Source organism: Chiroxiphia lanceolata, chromosome 4 (genome assembly GCF_009829145.1).
Source record: "Chiroxiphia lanceolata isolate bChiLan1 chromosome 4, bChiLan1.pri, whole genome shotgun sequence".
Classification (NCBI taxonomy): domain Eukaryota; kingdom Metazoa; phylum Chordata; class Aves; order Passeriformes; family Pipridae; genus Chiroxiphia; species Chiroxiphia lanceolata.
This window is the reverse complement of record NC_045640.1, coordinates 19,472,783-19,492,916: the sequence shown is the minus strand read 5'-3', so window position 1 is coordinate 19,492,916 and position 20,134 is coordinate 19,472,783. Positions and strand designations below refer to the sequence as shown.

General features: G+C 37.1%; 1 protein-coding gene across 1 annotated transcript; it reads right to left on the bottom strand.

The window, feature by feature from the left end:
• Positions 1-423: 423 nt before the first annotated feature.
• Positions 424-19,689, bottom strand: ANAPC4 (anaphase promoting complex subunit 4). Its single transcript, XM_032687043.1, is given in 29 exon segments — positions 424-1,814; positions 2,193-2,316; positions 3,499-3,669; positions 4,385-4,462; positions 5,530-5,631; positions 5,718-5,756; positions 5,849-5,910; positions 6,409-6,506; positions 8,138-8,231; positions 8,801-8,857; positions 9,017-9,073; positions 9,978-10,024; positions 11,178-11,233; positions 11,519-11,570; positions 11,648-11,748; positions 11,916-11,992; positions 12,105-12,147; positions 12,240-12,304; positions 12,991-13,077; positions 13,337-13,420; positions 13,998-14,108; positions 14,468-14,552; positions 15,994-16,038; positions 16,142-16,168; positions 16,293-16,367; positions 17,603-17,735; positions 18,805-18,882; positions 18,885-18,909; positions 19,496-19,689. Coding segments are annotated over 29 exon segments (2,397 nt in total). The 5' UTR covers positions 19,604-19,689; the 3' UTR covers positions 424-1,598.
• Between the last annotated feature and the right edge of the window lie 445 nt (positions 19,690-20,134).

Sequence of the window (20,134 nt, the reverse complement as noted above, 5' to 3'; positions counted from 1 at the left end):
TCTAAGCCCTCCTGTGTAACAACTTTAAGTTAGACCAGAAGCAGAAGTTTCCTGGAAGAACACAAGGCCAGGTTTAAGGTGAGTGGGTTCTGTTATAGCAGCAATTTTTTATCAAGAGTTAATTGCTCTACACAGAAAATCACAGTACTTCTGAATGGGCACTTCTGGCCCTCCTGTCCTACAGCTTCATTGTGCCTTCAGCCATTGCCACATGTTAGCTGAGAATGCTGAACAGCAAGCAGCTTTCAAAGGAGGCTGTTAGGAAAGGGAAAAGATGAGTCTTTTAAAACTGAAAGCATGTTTACCAGGGTCTCCCCCAAACAGTCCAAAACCTTCAGAAATCCACTTTAAAAAAATTACTTAAAATGGTGTCTTTCAAAACAAGAGGATAAGTCTAGTAATTGAGTTTTGCAGTGCCAAATAGCAATTTCAAAAGATTTCTTTATTTTCAAAGTACAGAATGGAGCACATGCATAAGACTTGGTCCTCTCCACAAACACAAGGCACACTTACTGTTCTGAAGGAAGATCATGCATTTAGCAGCATTGTTCATTCAAAGAGATGAGTTTTAAATCAGTTAAGAATGACAGCTAATAGGGAAGAAGAACACATTTTAGATTTCTAAACACTATTTCTAGCTTCTACTGCTTGGCACTACATCACACCTACAGTAATATATCAATTGTAAGCAACATGATTATGCTGGGGGCTGCACATGATATACAATGCCACATCAGAATAAAAAAAATATAGTCTATTGTAATTTTACATTACAAAAAATTCCAAATTGAGAAGACAGACTTTCATGAACAAACTCACAGAAACTAGGCAGGCTGAGAAATGCAACCATTTGACAAATCATGCATGCACAGACAAGTGCTGTGCTGAGGTGTCAAGAGCTGCATAGACTGAAATGCTGTTACTGAGGACTGATGTTACCAAAAGAGCTTTCAAAACCAAGTATTCAAGTGATGACTGCTAAATTTTGTTGTCTAACTAGTCTTATGCTGATTTGCAGTCTTAGATTTTGGTTCTACAGGAAGCTTCCATACCCATTACTAGAACACAAAGTCTGAGAAGCAAAGATTAGGCCCCAAGTTTTGTTCTTTTCATATACGAGTTTATTTTATAAGAGTATTTGGGACTGAACAGGTTAACTACAAAAACATCAGTTGGTATTTTTCTCCTCACCTACAAAAATGGCTAATAGAAAAGCTTTCAAAGAATTTTAGCTGACACCAAAACATGTGCCAGAAAGAAAAGGGTCAATAAAGGTTCCCTACAATACAGTCTTAGCTGAGAAGCAACACAGAATTCTGACTTGACTCAGCTGCTTCAGGAGATACAGGATCCATCATCTCAGCAGCCTGAAGTTAGATTATTTTCTAACTAGTTAGATGATCTTTTAAACGTATCACTCCAGTTCACCCCCAAACACAGGGACTGTATGAATAAGGTCCCTGCCTATTGTAGCAGCCAGGATGAGTCAGAACTTGTTATTAATATTTTCTGTTCATTCTTCAATACACAATTTCTTTGTGCCATTAAAAAAATATTTACAGTTCAGTCCTGTCCTCTTATTATGACCAAAGCCTGTGTCAAGGATCCAGACCAGTTTCATGTTCTTCAGTTTCATCAGGTAGTTCTTCAGCAGAAGCACCACACATATTGTCCTGGTTTTCTGCAGGCTGGTTTAGCTCATCGGGTTCCCCAGTTGCAACCTGAGTTGTTTCTTCTTCCTCTTCTTCCTCAACTTCCCCATCATCCTCTACATCCATCTCAAACACCCTCACGTGACGGAGATTTGAACTTAGCTACACAGACATTAAGAAGTTTCTGTTAATAAATAAATAAGTAAAAGCACCGATACTATCTTAATTGTCAGCCAATAGCTTTGAAAATAGCCTTTATCTTTGAAATGGAGGTATCTAGGGAATTAGCAACTTTTTATTGCTCTACAGGCTGAAATGTAAAGCAAGCAGATTTATTAACTTCTGTTAAAGTTTTTCCATGTTGTTCTATGAGATAGGTATGACTGTATCCTGACACACTTATAGCAGATCATGAGAAAACAATCTATTTGTTTAAAAAAAAAAAATAAAAGTTTTGATAACTCTTAAATTACCACTCTCTTCAGTCATAGCACATATTCTTTAATAGCTTACAGGTTTGTTCAAGGATACTGCACTTACCACACAAGACACTTTTCTAATGCCATTTACAGAAACATACTGAGCTTTCATATTCTCCAGTACTCTCCACTGATTCTCCAAGAAGACAGTACATGTGGGTATCTCACCACTCCGCTCATCCAGCCTGTACATAGCAAGGAAAGAAACCAAAGCCAGTACATAAGAAACAACTGCAGTTCTAAGAAAAACCTCCAGGTTTTTATGTCTAAGTTTCATCATATCATATGCAACAAGATGAGCATTTGAAATCATCATAATGCTTCTAAAGATACTCTAGATGGGGGATCCAACTGTGGAGACACAGCACGTTCAAGTGAGATAAACACATTACCAGAAGGTGAGAAGTGTAAAGTCTGATCATCCCACAAGAAACAGCTACAGCAGGAGGATGAGGGTGGTTTTCTTTAAAACCTCTCCTCTCCAAGAAGAGTTGTTTCTGAACACAGTCCTGGATGCCTCTCCTGACACAGAAGTTCGGCCTCCATGGCCTTTCAAAGATGCATCACTACAGTTCACCCCCACTCACACAGGGACTCTATGAAGATAAACCCTGCCTATTACAGCAGCCAGGATTAGTTTGAACTTGCTCTTAATGTTTTCTGTTCATTCTTTAATACACACTATCTTTGTGGCTTAAAGAAAATATTAACAGGTCAGTATGGCTCTTTATTTTGAGGCAGAAATGCATCTTAAGCAAATCACCAGAGAAAAATACGAAGAAAAAAGTAAAAGCAAGGGAGACGCAGCAACTAAGAGACTGGATTTACTACTTGAACTGCATTGGTCTTTGTGTGTGTGTTCACTTCTCCAGGTGCTCTCTTCTCCCTGTGACAATGCAGAGAGAGGTACCAATTCTGATGTTTCAAGGGTAAGCTGACAGTGTTTCTAAGGGTGACTACAAGGGGAAAGATGAAGAAATACCTGTGTATCCTTATTACTAGACAGAAGTATTTGAGCAAATATGCCAAAAACACCCTAAATTGAAGTATCCTGACCAGCAAAGTTAGCATCTTTTAAAGAAAGGACGATTTCTGATTCTACAGGGTGCCTTCAGTTGATTCTTGCATTTCATGACAGCCAAGTACATGGGTAGTATCAGTCTCAAAAAAGCAAAAACAATCCCCAAAACCCACAAAACAGTTTAGGAAGCTTCCGTCGCCCCATCCTACTCTCCCTGGCACAAAAAGAGTTTGTCTTTACAATATTTACACACACACAAGGCACAAGTAACTGTACACAATTAGAACATTTTCTTAATTTGCTTTTCAGTTCTGCATTTTCAGATTTGCTCTAAGCTTTTCAGTACCTTTCCGTAGAATCCCAGATGAATTTCCTATCTTGGTCCTCATCTGTGTATACTGAAGATAAGGGCAGCTGAGCCAAGATTCTCTCCTTCCCCTCTTGTTCCACATTTTCTTTCAGAACTACAGTTACGGTTTCATCATCATAAAAGTGAGCATCCAAACAACTGTAGCATCTATAGGAAAATAATTCAGAAAGCATCGAGGAATAAAAGGGAATACAGAACTAACATATTTTAAGGTTGAACAGCATTTATGTTAAAAAGTATTCAGTAGTTAACAGTGAGCTTTGTTGTAAATGTTAAAAAGGTCAGCCACGCAGCTGTGACACTGAAAGCCATAACTGTGGCAGACTCCCGCATCATGCAGGAAAAATTATTCTGAAGGTAAAAAAAAAAGAAACTCACAAAAAAAAACTTACTAGCAATCTTCACATTTCAGATGAAATGTAAAAAACAGTAAATATAAACACCAAAGAAAATTTAGAAACATAATTGAAGGTATTGAGGGCAACCACATCTAGCCTTTCTACATGATAAGGACGAACTTAGTCTGCCATATGCCTTCTAAGATGGCTACATTCAGGCATATCCATTCTTATCTTACTTCAAGAATATCACAGATAAAAGCAATAGATGTTTCCAGCTAGCTTTTGCACATGTGCTAAAGCTCTAGTTTTCAACTGTAAAACTAAAATTTACTTGACCTTGAGATGAAGTGCAAAATAAGACTCCCACAACCCTGCAGCTTCATGCACCTGTGCCACTTCTTACAACCTGACTCACCCACGTGCATTAACTTAGACGTTAATGTAATGCAAAATAAATAGCAGAAAACATGATCTTTAATTCAGCAATCTGCAATTCTGGAAGAAAAATCAAGTATACTGACCTGGAGTCTGAGCTCTCATTTATACTGTTGTTCAAGATGTTTCCAAACTCCACTGCAAGAATCCCGTTACTGACAGACCTAGAACAACAGTGTTAATTATCTTGGTGACTAATTCTTTTCATTTGTGGAGAATCCAAAATCTGTAACTGTGGTACAAAATGGTGTAAGCCTATCTAAGCTTAGCACAATACATGGCTACATGCCAAAATGACATAACTGGTGGTTGGGAACCTTTTAAATTCTTCTGCTCCTCAGGAAAACATGACTAATGGAGTCAAATGGAAAACTGCATCTGGCTTACGGGATACAGTTCTTCTTTGTTGAACTCCTGGCTCAATTATCCTAGTCTCAGGTTTGTTAAGTTACTTGTTACTCTACAGAAAAAGAGTTTGGATTGTTTTAGGTATCAATGAGAGAGGACATATAAGTCACACCACCGGGCAGTAATTTTGTCATCAGCAGCTCTCAACTGGGAACACAAAAGACAGTTTCAACATGTGCTTTCCTTAGTAGTAAAACTGCTTCAAAAATTCGCACCTCATCAGTTTATTGTGTCCTCAAATTAAATGACACAGATTATAAAAATTAGTATTTTACAAAGAGGAATAGTTTTTCTTGTTTTTTAAACCCAGCTCATTTCAGCCATCCCACTAACAGAATGCAGCTTAAACAGTTGTATCAGTACAACTAGGCAGTGACAAACTGCATTGTGGACACAGAAACTCCTGAAGGTACACAAATCTACACTCCAAAGAGATAAATTCTATTTGATGCACCCATTTTTCCTAAAAGTATTAAATTGCAGGCTGCAAGGGGTTAATCAAAGGCAAAGTAACACTGGAAGCAGGATTATCCACAATTTTTCAGAAGTTTGCAGATAAAAGTAACTCTGTGAGGAGCAAAACTAAGCAAGTCTGATATTTTTCCTTAGCCTAGAACCATCTTGGGTCTTGTGATTAGATTTTCTGAGTTTAACACAACACAAACTCCTGCTGCACTTCCTAATGTACTCTTCATTTTCTCTAATATAAAAGAAAGACTGTATTCATGCCACTCATTCCATCTTTTTCAAGAGATCCAAATTGTAACTGTCTCTGTACACATATACCAAAGCTCACAAGCCACTTTTCCCCTTTTTGTCTTACCTGGAAGTGTCAGTATGTCTCCTCAAAATGTGTATTTTAGAAATAGAATTTTCTAGTATGGTGAAGAGGACATAATGTATATTGGATGTTTTGTCATTCCACCTGCAATGAATGGGAAGAAATGAAAATCTAGATTAAGTTCTAATAACTGGTAAACTACTCAGAATAAGGAATAGCAGCATACTTACAGAAATGGTAGTTTAAATAACTGAGGTGCGGAATCTTCACTGAAAAGGAAAAACCAAAACAGTTTACAAAATGCTACTCATGCATGAGCTTTAGTTGCACATATCTTTAGCTTCTTTTAGTACAGAAATACCTTTGTGAAATTTTGTAGAGAGACAAGCAGACTGCTTGATGCACTGACCTTCCAATTACATCCTAACAAATATAAGAAAAACAGGCCATAAAATACAGGCAGTTATTCAAAATTATAGAGGTTTTTAAGACAAAAAACCCTCAACGAACTAACCAAAAACCCCTGAGTACACCTGAAAGAGAAATCCACCAATATTATGCTGGAATAAACATTCCTAATGCAAACAATACTGTCACTTCATACACTTGTTTCACATTTCTTCATAATATTAGACTAATGTATTGCCAACTAACATTGTTACTTGGTACACAGTACATACACCAAGATAATTAAGATTAAAACCAGATCCCAATAATGTGGGAACAGAAGATGTGAAACAAGAAATCCCCTGCTGTGCTCTCCCCAGCCAAAGGCTTGAGACATGCCAGCAGTGAAGTTAGACTACGCCTAAGTTGTAGGCACTCAAAGATTAAAGCATCAGGCCTTGCTAAGTGTAACTACCACCTTCAGTTGACCACTAACCCTAAAAAAAGGTTACCATTTATAAAAACTGAACTTACTGCTGGCTTTTGTAAACACTGATCAATGATCCCTTCCATTTGCCTCTTGACAAAATGCAGTGATTTCTCAGGATAGTAGGGAAACAGAAGCGGGCTTTCTGTAAACAAATAAAGTTAATTTAAAAAATACTTGTACCTCTATAAAAACATATTACACCATTATTAAAGTGACAAACTGAAGTAAGTCCAGTGAAGAGTCAGTAAGATGGTCACAGGGCTAGAGCACAAACTTTACAAGAAGTAGCTGAGGGGGCTGGGTTTGTTCAGCCTAGAGATGCAATTGCTAAGACGGAACCACAGAAATCATTTTCAAAGCTGCACACAGGGAAAGAAGAAAATATAAGGTCATAAGCCCCAGCAAGGGAAATTCCAGTCAGATATAAGGAAAAACGTTTTCACAAGGATGGTTAGTCCAAGCACGGAGCAGGGTGCCCAGAGAAGGTGGGGTCTCTATCCTTGCAGACATACAGGACTTGACTGCACAAACCTTGAATAACACAGTTTATCTTCAAAATTAGCCCTGCTTTGGTTGAATTAGATGATAGTCTAAATTACTCCCTGATTATAAATTTTAACTCAAGTAACTCACTGGATTACAATATGAAACTAGACAAACAACTGAGAAATGAAGGTCTGCCTGCCCCTTCCACTTTTCTTCATAGTTCATTCAAAATTGCAAAGATAGAATAGCATTCACCCAAGAGCTAGAAAGCAGTTGTCATAAAATATCTTGTAAAAGCAAAACAATTTCCACACTTTTTGTAGTAGCTGTGATTTGGTTTCAGTAGGACTGATTCCTTCTTATGAAATGAACTACTCTGTAAGAAGACATTTTGCTTTTGAGATATAACTCCTTACTTATTTATAGCCTATTTCTTTTCCAGTATTTAGCTGGAAAAAGTAATAAAAACTATATCAACCAACAAAGCAATATAAAACACCATGGAAGGGTAGAAAGTGTCAACAACAGAAGCATTACTTGTCCTAAAATCCTATAAATATCTCAATACTTGCCAAATTAATACCAACAAAAGCACTTACAAACCATCACAAATCTTGGGTAGTAACAGAAATGACCAGTCATCTACATATCTGAAGTATCAAACATATTTTTAAAGTATATCTAAAAATACATTTTCCAAATACTATTTTCCAAACAGAAAAGCTATCATTTCCTCCCTTTTTATTGAATTAAATAGGCAGAAAAAGGTAACTGTGGCAGATCCTGTTACACAGCTTATGCTGTCAAGGTTTTACAGTCTATGGTTTCTAAAGGCAAACAAGAATCATTTCCACCATCAGCTCATTATAGTCTCTTACTTCTTTTTCACCACTAATAAACAAAATAATCTCAGACCCCAGTGAAAACGAACAAGTTTGGACACTTCACCCAGGTACAACCTAAGCATAACTATTATTTTCTTGAATTGGAATTAAGATATTCTAAAATAGACATCTTCTAGGATTCCTTCCAAGTCAACACTTCGGAGACTGGTACAGAAAAATAGGGAGCTACTAATACCTAGAAAATGGTAATAAACTGGATAAGCAACTACCTAAAACCTGTGTAAAATAACAAGGTCTGTTTATTTTATTCTACTCAGATGAAGACCAACGATTAGCACTGCAGAAGTAACTTGTAAGCATGAAAAAAAAGATTACTCTTCTAAATTTCTTACATTCTATATATATCTTTGATTCACTTTTATTTTTTATGAAAGCAGATTACCTTTAAGATGAGTACTATTTTTAAGGAAGTTAAACCACTGGTTTCCCTCTGTATTAGGTGGTGATACAAGGTCATCATCTTCATCTTTCAAGTACTAGAAAAGAGACAGAAATTTTTAAGACTGTAATTGAAGAATAAAGAACATTAGAATTCACCTCCACCATTGCCCCTAGCAAGTGTATTAGACACTCCCTTTTAAATTAACATGCCATAGTCTTAAAACTAGATATTCCACCCCTTCTAGAAACAGTAAGAAAAATCAACTACTGCCTAAGATCACATGGTGATATTTCCATATGAAAATAATTTAAATCAAGTCTGATTTAAAATGTTTTGAAATCCAGTGATAAATGCCATAAAGACAACAAACACATTTCAGTTTTACTGAAGCTGGCTTTTACAGTTTCACTGCTGCTGGCTGCAAAGAAGTTTTGCCATTTTCCTAAAAACACAACATGTGTAAGGTGAAACTGTAAGGCACGTTTTTAAACACTACTTTTCTTAATAATAGGGAGAAACAAATAAAATGTTCTCTTTTACCATCATTGATATGTGCAACACAGACCAAAGGGCTAGGGAAGAAAAGGGGATACAGCTTAAAAAGCTTCTCCATCTAAGAATTTTCTCATTTATTCTTTTTGCATCTATTCCTCAGCTCTTTACCTGGCCAACTCTCTCCACATTGAAATATTTTCCTTTACGATTGTAAAGTTCTGGTGCCTGAAAAAATAATGCAAACAAACCTATTATTTAAACACAAAGTTAATAAGAAGTAGTGAACAAAAAGATGATTGAATTATTTTTTATAAGATTTTTCAATCAGTTCTTGGCAACAAAAATACAGTCAGATGCTGTACTTTGAAAACCAGCATCACTTACCTCATTGAAGTGTTCAGTAAGAAAATCAGCAACAAATGTGATATCTTTTTGAGTCATCTAAAAGGAAAAAACCAAACCCAAAAACAGTGAGAAAAGCAAAGGGTAAAAAATACACTTCAATGAAAACAGAACACATGTTCTATAGGCTGCACAAACACAGCTCCCTCAGCCTGTTCTCACAGGGCAAGTGCTCCAGCCTCCACCCTGCCTGGGAGCCCACTGCTGAACTCAGCCCAGTCAGTTTTGTACAGGAGGGCCCCAAGCTGGAGCAATCGGACAAGTGCTAAATAAGGACAGTAACTACTTCCCTTGACCTCCTGGCCGTGCTCTTGTTAGTACAGCCCTTGTTACCCCTGGCCACCTTTGCTGCCAGGGCACACTGCTGGCTCACACCCAGCTTATACCCTCTGACATTCACAGATCATCTCAGCAGAGCTGACATCTTCCCAGCCAGCTGAGGCCCAGCTGAGCAATAGCAGGGGGTTACCCCTCCCCAGGACAGAACCTTGCATTTATACTTGCTGAACTGTGGGAGGTCCCCACCCCACCAGCCTATTTCCCTCTGCAAGGCACCTCTGCCCTCAAGCAAAGGCAGTGTGATGGTGGTTGCAAATCCAATGCAGGTATATTCCATCTCCTCTACCAGGGCACTGGTAAAGATGTTAAAACCCCATTCTGGTCAATTTAGTCATTTAGGGCATACAAAGAGCTGCTATACACAGAGGCCTTGCATTCACATACAGTGCACTAAAAACAGCAGTATTAACAAAGAAAACAGAAAAAATAATTCATGCAAGACAGCGTATTAGTGTGAATCTAAAGGCATCGACTTTCTCAAAAAAGTAACACAGACACTATCTTTTTAAGTTTTGGAATAGAACAAAACCAAACCTTTAATTCTGCTTTCCAGTTGAGCAGAATAAAGACTACATCAGCATTTATCAGAAAATGTTACTCCTACCTTGTTCAGCTCTGGAAGCACATGATCTTCTGACATCCTCAACATCGCTGAGGGAAAAATTATATTCTTATTGCATTAATACTGTTTTCCTAATATTCTTAATTTCTCATGTCTATGGAACAATAGATTGCCATTAAAATAGATTAATTTATCAGAAGCAAAAGAGTCTGGAATGAAGAATTACAAATTGAGACTGAAATTAAGCATCACTAGTCCCACTAGCTTACAATACAAATCTTGTAGAATTTTTATCTTTAATCTTTTCCAACTGCATTCTACCCTGAGATGAAATTATTATAAAAAGAGTTCATAAGAATTTATTCATGTACATACTAAGAGTAGTAAAATGGGTATACATAAAATACATGAATACTGTCATGCCCAGAATCATGTGTTTGAAGAGAATTACACAGAAGTAATTTTAAATCAGCAAGGCTTGGATAAAATTCTCTGTTTAGTTTCAAAACAAGCAAATAACAGCGAACATAACACAGAACTCTGATAGTTCTGCTTTCTGCAATTTTTAAAATTAGAATTACTATATTCCTGCTAGTAAGTGCTAACAATGCATTTCTGGTGTTTTTACAGTATCTGGTGAGACCACTTAGGTTTTGTAAAGTAGTCAGTTAAAAGTTACAAACTTATTCATAATCACTTCAGAAAAACAAGTAGGCTAAAATACAGCATTCTGCCCTTCCTTCTAACATTTTCTCTGCAGCTACTCAGACACAATTGAAGGTGGCTACCAAGTGCATCCAGACATTCAGACACTGTTTACTTCTGTGCAGAACCTTACAGCTACCCAGGCTGTCACAGGAAAAAAGAGCAATTAACAGAATAAAGGAGAATTAGACTATACTTCAGATTTAGTGTAAACTAAATAAAGTCCTTTATTTTCTCCAAGTCGAGACCAGCAAATTGCTCATGAAGCAGAAAACAGTTTGGAGCAACACTGCAGGTCAAGCATGTACAATACCCACTCCACACAATAAGTTCAATCAAGAACTATTAAGTTTATGATTTATGTGTTTAATAGTATAGTTACTCGTCTCATTAACTGTATCCTTTCAGATGTCCAGAATTTTTCTATGATAGAAATAAATAGATGGTTATAACTAAGACTGGCCCAATTACTTGCCAACATTTTGATGCTTACAATATAAAACAGACACTGGATGATTACTACGTCATCAAGCTTACCAACATACAGCCACCGAAAAAACGCCTTGAAGTTTTTCATACTACTGTCGATAACTCTGAGCAAGAAACAACAAAAGAAATTACAAGACCCAAATGTCACAAGCTGCTCCAGGCTTAAGTCCCATCTTTACTACAGAAAGGCCTACAAGCACTATCAGTTTTTTTAAAAATGCCCAGTGCAACCTTTCAAGTAAGACTATTCCTGCACTGAGACAAGATCAAAGCCCACCACCAACAGAGGAGCCTTGTTCTTTCAACCTCCTCTATTCCCAGCTACATGCAGCCCCTTCAATACAAAACTCATAGGAATGTTTTCTAATCTCTCCAGACTTTATACTTACTGAAGTAGCTCATTCGCCTTCAGGATGAAAGAACCAACAGCAGTAATGGCCTCTGCAAAAGAAGCTAGCCATTATTATTAAGCTTTCAAAAGTGAAATCTGATCAGGTAAGTAGCAGACACTACTGCACCTTCAATTCCAGATGCATCTAATCCCAAAGACTCGTATTTTTGTTTCCATAAAGCCATTCCTTTCAATTCACTCAAGTGGTATAACAGAGCCTCAGAGCCACTAGGAAGGAAGAGGAAAGAAGTATAATCTTTTAGTCATCCTTTGGAAATTCAGGACTTTGCTGTGTGCTAATGATAATAGTAGGATAATGCTTTATCATTTACTGTGTAAAGTGCATATATAATATGCCACTTAATCTATAATTCATTCAACATTCTGTGACTTACCTCTGCAAATGACTTATGACTAACTTCTGTATACTGGAATAGGAAGACTCTATGGACTGACCAAGTTTTTTTAAACCCTGTTAACAAAAAAATACAAACATATAATAATTTTTTGTTAACTTAACAGAAGAAAGATTAAAATACATTGAAAGAGATTGTTTTAGTATGTTTTAAAAAGTATTAACATACCTTTACCGTCAGCTGGTTCATTAGTAACGCCTGAAGTTCCAGACTGAAGAAGGTGGGGAGAGAACCAAATATGCATTTACTTTGTGTTTCTACATCAAGTGCAAATGCATACTCAGATAAAACAACAGTAACTACCTTGCTTTGCCCCATAACAACAGCTGCATAAACTCATCCTGAACAGAAGTGGTTGTATTCTTTTCCTGTCAGTTAAAATGATTGAAAGATTGGTGAAGAGATTAAATCCAGGCTACCAAATTATCTCACAAACACTTCAATTAAAGTATATCAGAGAACCCACCCATATCCTTGAATGTTGAAATCAGACTACTGAGCACTGAAAATTTTCTAGTATTTTAAGTTTTTTCAATTGTATTACCCGATAAAAATTCTAAGCAGTTTACCATCACCAAAAATCTATTTAAAAAAAAATAAATCATATTATTCAATTAACTTCTGGCCATGGGCAATGAACACAAAATTTAAGTAAATCCAAGACCATCTTAATCATGGATATTATACAAGCTCCACTGAACTAGGCTGTGTTGTTACTCAACATTTACAGTAATCAGTTTAACAATGAATAAAGTACAAAGAGCACAACCTTAAACAGAAACCAACTGATAACAGCCGGGCAAGCTGAAAGCCTCACTTTTGAATATCTCAGAATAAATAAAACAAAGAAGTATCACAATACAATCATGACTGATTGCACTCATGCATCTTCAGCATCAGAGCACCTGACACACAACAGCTTCCAGGTTGTCTCCGAACTTAGACACTGTCAGCTGGAGACATCATGCTTAAACATTAAGATATGCATTACATTAACATGAAAAACAGAATTACTTCAAAAGTTTTTCCAAAAGAATGGTTAATCCCACAGTACCTGTACAAACTTTGTGAGTCGTGAGTCCATCTGCATCAGTATTTCTTCCCATGCTTCACACATGCACGTCAATGACAACTTTATATACTGTAATACAGAAACAGACATTAGTATTATTTCCTTTCTCCCCTTAATCATCACACTCAATAACTGAATGCTACAATACAAAGGGAAGACACACTGTAGATCTTATGTAAAATTTATTATCAAATTCCAAGTTAGAGCTCTACATTTACTTAAAACCAACTTAAGCATCCTACTAGAAAACATTTGATTTTACTTGCATTAAGAATATCGAAGCCTGTAAGAACTGTGATATTAAAAGGACAGAGTAACATGACTGTACCTGTAACAGAGTTGAAATGTGAGTAAACTTCCGGGCCATTCGAGTTACCTCAGGTAAGTAACTTGATAATAGACTAGTGTCCAACTATAACAAATGAAACAAGCAACAGTCAACAGATGATTTGTCTTTTAAAAAATTCTAGATTACAGAAATTAAAAAACAGATTGAAAGGACCCACCGAAAACCTGTCAGCTTTCATTCCCTTTAAGTTGATTTTAAGAGGAAAAGAGATGTAATTCAAAGAAGCAATAAATATTTTTAATTCATCTATAAAAACTCCTGATAAGGTTTCTCATTCTGGAGTTCTAACAGAATAGTTTTAAGGATGACTGTTCTAGATAGGTGGGATAATGAAAAGCATTGCTGTTATGCCTTTGTGTGTTGAATGAAGAAAATTTGAATAACTAACTGTAATTGAATAAATCAATGTTATTTTAAGAGCAGGATTTTAAATAATGCCTCAGATCATCACCGTCAGTCTTATGAGTGAAACCAGGTTAACATCATAAATCTAAAAGCTAAACTGGGACAAATTTCAGAAAGGCTCAAAACATTATTTTGTGGGTTTTTTTGCAAATAACGGAAAAGCAATAAAGCTACCTGAACGCAATTTAAAAAGCAGTTTTATTTTTAAAGAACATTTTAAGATTACTTTACTTGCCTGAAAATACGTTATCTCTGCTTCACTGTCTGAAGAGTCTCGTATCTCTGTAATAACTGACAGTGATTTCAAATCACTAGACAAACACAGTCCACGACAAGAACCTGCCACCTGAGGGATTCCAGTTTGAAAGTTAATAAAATACTGCATTTCCTCCAAGATGCACTTACTGCTCTAACACACTGACACACAAAGATGATTGCAGTCAACAACATATAAAGACAAAGGGTAATTCTCAGCTACTACTCAGGAACAAAACTACTCTTTTTATTGTGAATTAACACTGAACTTTGCTTCATGTAAAACAAGATGTTAAATTTTCCAATAACCAATAACCCAATTAACTAGTTTCTTTAAAATTCAGTAACCCACTCTCACTTGTGTATAAGCACACATATGTATATTTCCACTCAATTCAGCTGAAGTTCGGTATTTTATGAAGAAAAAATATGGAAAGGAATGGAACATACCCCATTTACTGTAGCAATCTTGAACATTCCATATGCATAAATCTCAATAAATCCTGAGCTGCCACCAAGGACAAGAGCATTAAGCCTATTAAAATAGAACAGTGTGTTGATAAGCATACTGAAAGAAATTCAAATGCATGCAGATACAGTTCTTAATACTTATATACCAGCCCTTTAATAAATGTTCCTCTAACAAATCACTGCACAAAAGGAAACACTGTGTTACTGTCTATGATCCAAGAAATCTAAAGCAAACAAAAAATTAGCTTGGATTTTATTGATAAAACCTGCCTTCTAACATTTACAGTAAGAGTATCAATTACGACATTAAGTGAGAGAATAGGGAAAAATAGTACAATTTAGTCACAGAGTCCTTTTTCACTAACTTTATACCTTCCAGAAGAAAAAAAGTAACAAGCTACAGTCCACCTACCAATACAGGCTACCAAGAACTCTTACAAAGCTATTTTGAGTTTATCCTAACTACAGGCAGAGTAAGTTGGCCACAGCCACTCAGTAGCTCCTCAACAAAACCTCAAAGGAAATAAGCATTTGAAATGAATGCAGCAGCAATAACAGCCACAGAAGTAACAGCATCAGAAACAGAAACCCAGAAATACCAGAAAATTAACTGCAATTTCTGCCTCTTACACACCTAAATATGTTGAAGCAGAATGTTTCAAGAAACATTCTGTCTGAAGACAGAACTTGGCAATCACAGTATCTGAAAAATGTTTGGTTTGATTAACTGAATGTATGAAGGGAGTACAGAATCCACAAAGCTCCTACACCACAGACAGCCACATCTCTCTCTCAAGCAAGGAAATTCTACTGTAAGAAGAGGCATCAAGCCTTAAAAAAGAAAAACTCGTGATAGACAGAGATGTAAATTTTGATTAAAGGAGGATGATTCTCAGTGGTAAGACTGTAAGGAACAGCAAAAGCCAACGGAAAACACGGCACAGACATTAAGTGCCCTCCTCAAAACAGCACCACAGTCACTGCACAAAGCCAGTCTCAGTCTGCTAAACTACACTTCCTCCAGCTGCTCCTGGTGTGTGTCCTAATAACAGATGTTTATTCTAAAGTAACACTAATATAGCTGATTTCAGAGCTAATGTTAAATTTAGCTTTATCACACTCATATAAACCCCCAGGAATTCCCTGTCTATAACAAGCATCCACAAACGTCTCCAAGACCAGCTTCAGTAACATAAAATAGCCTTCAAATGTACACCAGGGAATCTTCTAAGAAAAAGAAGATATGGCACCAACAGCAGTTGCTGATCAAGTGCCTTATAATCTCTCTAAACTGAGGGGAGACTTCTTTTTTAACATATTCTTTGAACTTTATCTTTGTATGCAAAAAAAAAAAAGACATTCCATATAATTTCTCCAGGACCCTTAAAAACAATTATTAATAACTTCAAAGTAAACTCACTTATGCATTATTTTATACTTTTGAAAACCCAACCAACCAAACAAAAAAAACCCTCAACCAACACCAATGCACAGATGGATTTTACCTGACATCACCCAGAAGCTTCATAATCTCATCTGACTTTTCCTCACTGAAAATACAAACCATGTAATTAGGGCTTATGTAGCTTGTCTCAATACCAGAAAACAAAATAAAACAAGAAAACAGAGAGCTATAAGATGACAGTTTCTTACCTGAAAATTTTTGCAGTGGTACTGTAACTGAAAACAAAATAATTACCATCAATAACAATGTCTGGACATCTGTAGAGCACTAAAGATGAACTGAAACAACGATAACAAATGGCAAATAGTATCTTCTCAAGCTTACTAGTATAACACTTACTTTTTTGGTAGGGCTGGTAATTTAGGCAAAAGGAGGTTTGATTCATCCTCAGCATTGTAAAAGGAAGTGAGAACACTGAAAAAGAAGCAACACTGTCTTTACTACCCAAGCTGTAAAAATGAGAAGAGACTTTCTTTTTAACTTCAAAGTTAGAGCATATACTCAATGCATCATGTATATCAGAGCTACAAATATCAGTGGGTAATCCCTTATGGGATTTTTAATAACTTATCAAGTGATCAAATTAATAAAAGAACTCCGTAATTTTTTTATTATTTTCACTGAAAAAAGTTTGTGTCTGCTGGCTTGGAGGCTTGCCACCAAAATCCTTCTGCATCTCTAATGCAGTTACTGACAGAGGATTTCTGTTTAAACTCTGCAGTACAACCTACCCACACCTCAAAACTGCTAAAGGCACATTGTGGTGATAAGAACATTAACATACAATACTTAATATCACACCACAGACATGCCAGAAGGATGAGACCTCCCCACAAAGAGCTAAGCCTGTCCCCATCAGGAGAAGAATGTTAGAGTGATTTAAGATGCAGTTATTTTCATGCTATTTTAAGATTGGTGTTTTCTGGAGGTAGGGGGGAAAATCTCCAAGTCAGGCTTACAACACCTCCCTCTTTTAAATAAATGTTTTATTTAATTAATTTCTTGCACTGCAATAAGGTGCACATCAGAGGTTTCTGTAAGACCACAGAAGTAGGGATCATGATGTCCTCCAGCTCACAGGCGCTGCTGAGAATTGTTTAATCCCACAGAGCTCATGGTCACTAGTGACAATCTGACTTCCTGAACAACAGAATTGCCAATGGGATTGGATGTAACACCAAAGACACACCATGAAAGACGTAAACATCAAACTTAAGATCTTGAAAACACAGGTGAAGAAATACTTCAATATAATTATTCTAACAAAATAGAAGAACATAACATTACTGCAATTAGTTAAATGAATTCATTGGTATTGACGTAAACTGTATCAGAAGTCAGGCTGTACAAACTACCACTAGATTAAGCAGTTCTCAAGAGGCAGGCGCTCAAGATTATGTTACACATTACATTTCAGCATGAAGAACCATAAGATTAAGGTATCAGCACTAAAAATAAGCATATGGAAAGTGTCTATTCTAAAAAAAATAAAAAAAACCAGGAAAATTTTAGCCAAGTGGTGAAAAAAAGTCACAGCTATGGAATTTTGTACTATTTTATATGACTGCTTCTAACACACTTAGTATAAATTATTAATAAGGTGGGCACTACATAGCCTGTAATTTACTTCTAGAGTTTTTCAGACTCACCTGCTTTCCTCAGTTACTTCCATCCAATGCATGTATGTAATAGATAAGTCCACAGAGAAGGAGTGCAAGCTTTCAGGTTTTTCTACATCACACAGAATAATCCGCTTGGTATCAGCAAGGCCAAAAGCCAAAACTAGAGAAAGAAAAATAAAATGCATAAATAACCAATGTGCAAAACTCTGTATTTTACACTGACCTAGAAAACAATGTGCCTTCAAAGCCAATTACTGGACAGTTTTCTTGGTCTGTTTACAGTCCTTTCAAACTCTCATTTGGAATCTACTTATTAAAGTTTGAACTCTTGTCATGTTTTAGGTGGCAAATTTAAGGCAAAGGCCTGATTTCATAATTATTTACCTGCATGTTGAACTGAACATGCTTATAACACTTCTAACAACAGTTCCGATAAAGTAGAGGTTTCCAATTTTGCAAATTTGAGGCCAATATTACACATAAAGATTGTCCATCAGAAAGGTTTGGGTTTTATCGCAACAGAAGTTAGGACTTACAGAGCAACTTTTGCATCACTTTCTTCCTAACTGTCTTCATCCCTAACAGCATATGGCAAGCACAGGTTTCTGTACTTTTTTCCTTGTAATCACACGTAACCAGCTTAAAAAGAAGTTTCTTAAACTCCTCAGACGCCATCAGAAAACAATGTAGGTAGTTTTTGTCCACATCATGAAAGATTGTTCTCATTCTCCCACCTCCAATGAATCAAAAATTAACTAATTTCCAGCACAAGTCTATTAAGATACTAATTTCAACATTATTTCTGTTGATAAAGGTGTTTCTTTCTCTGGTCTATTACGAGAGCAATTTTAGCCTCTGAAGTCTTGCCTCTGCCAAATAAACTGAGCTCTAATCTAATCCTGATTAGACAGTCAGCCTCTTCTCTTCCAATAAACTTTGCAGTTCATACAAAAATATTCTGCTTAGTTAGGAGGTTGAAGTTTTGCTATACCCTGAAAAGCAGTATTTTAGAAGTAAATCTGTCTTGCAAATCTTTCTTGCAGCTGCATTCAAAAGTGTTAATCTCTCTATTACTGTGAATGGAACCTACATAAAACTAAGCCATCCTCCTCTTCAAACACAGTTAACTTGAAAATTTCCTCCGCAGATAAAACGTATCATCACCACAACATTCATGATTTCCCATGGGATTTTTATTGTACCATGTCACCTTGTATACTTGACATTACTTTTGCCATCTGGTCTCCAAGCAAGAGCAGTCACTTCTTTTCCTGTATTTTCATTTGGAGGCAAACTCCACACTCGTTGAAAGTTGCAAGCCGATGAAGTAAAACCTACCAAGTAAATAAATACATTGAAGACAAACTTAAACCACATTCTCCCATTAACACCACTCTGTAATTCACTTCAAGATGCATTTTTTTAACCAGTTTTTAATAACTCATGTTGCAAATACCACCTACTCCTCTAGCAGATGATTCACTATGTTCTTTTAGAAGGCAGCCCACTGTTTACAGCACTACAGAGAAATAAGCTGAGCCTTGAACAAGGATAGAAGCCAGTAACAACTGCCTCTCCAGCAGACAGCCTGAAAGCACAACAGTCTTGTCTTCATGCATGACCACATGCAGAAAAAAATACTTGACCATAGATTTAAATACGAAATTTCACGCGCTTTAAATCCCACAAATTGTAGGCAAGGAGCGCATCACGAGTGAATTTGTTTGGAAATTAGACTGTAAAGAGAGAAGGGGCACTAAGAATTAAGCAGCTTGACTTAAAGAAAACCCTGCTGTTCCTAAATGCTTGGCCAGGCTTACAGGAATGATGCCACAAGCAGCAGCACCGGCATCTGGCCTGCAGGGAGAGGCAGGGCCCTCCTTCCGGCGGCAGCCGCTGTTCCCTCGGCCCCGCACTCACCTCCCCCGCCCGGTTGGCCAGGGCGATGAGGTCCCTTTTGGGGGACCAGCACATGAACACGACCTCCTGAGGCAGCTGCTTCTCGCCCACCTGCCTGAAGGCGGGCATGGCTGCGAGGCTCCGAGAGCTCCCCCGGGCCCTTCCCGCCCGCCGCCCTCCGCTCTCGCTTCCGGGGGCGGCGCCGAGCCCGGGCGGGCGCAGGGGGCGGGTCAGGCTCCTCCTGCTCCGCCCTCTCAGTAAGCTTACTAAACACCTTTTTATTCCTAGCCTCTTTTCCATTTGGAGAAAAATTTTTTAAAAACCCAAAACCATTTCTCTGAGAGGACTGTAACTAACAGAGCTTGGTTTCCCAAGAATTTTACCTTTCCGTCACCTACCCTCACTTTCTCCCTTGCCCAGGTCCCCAACACCTACCACAAAACCACAGCATCCACCGGTACCTCACCTCTCAGCAGTACTCCCCTGAACGTCAGATTCCCACCAAATCAGACAAATAGCCAATCCTAAACACACAAAATTATTAATTTATACAAATACACGGTAAGGGCTGTGATAGTTCACTTAGGTTGGGGGGTTTTTTTGGTGCCAGTAACAATGTGTAATAAAGGAACTGCCACTTTTAATTGAATCAGGTTTTAT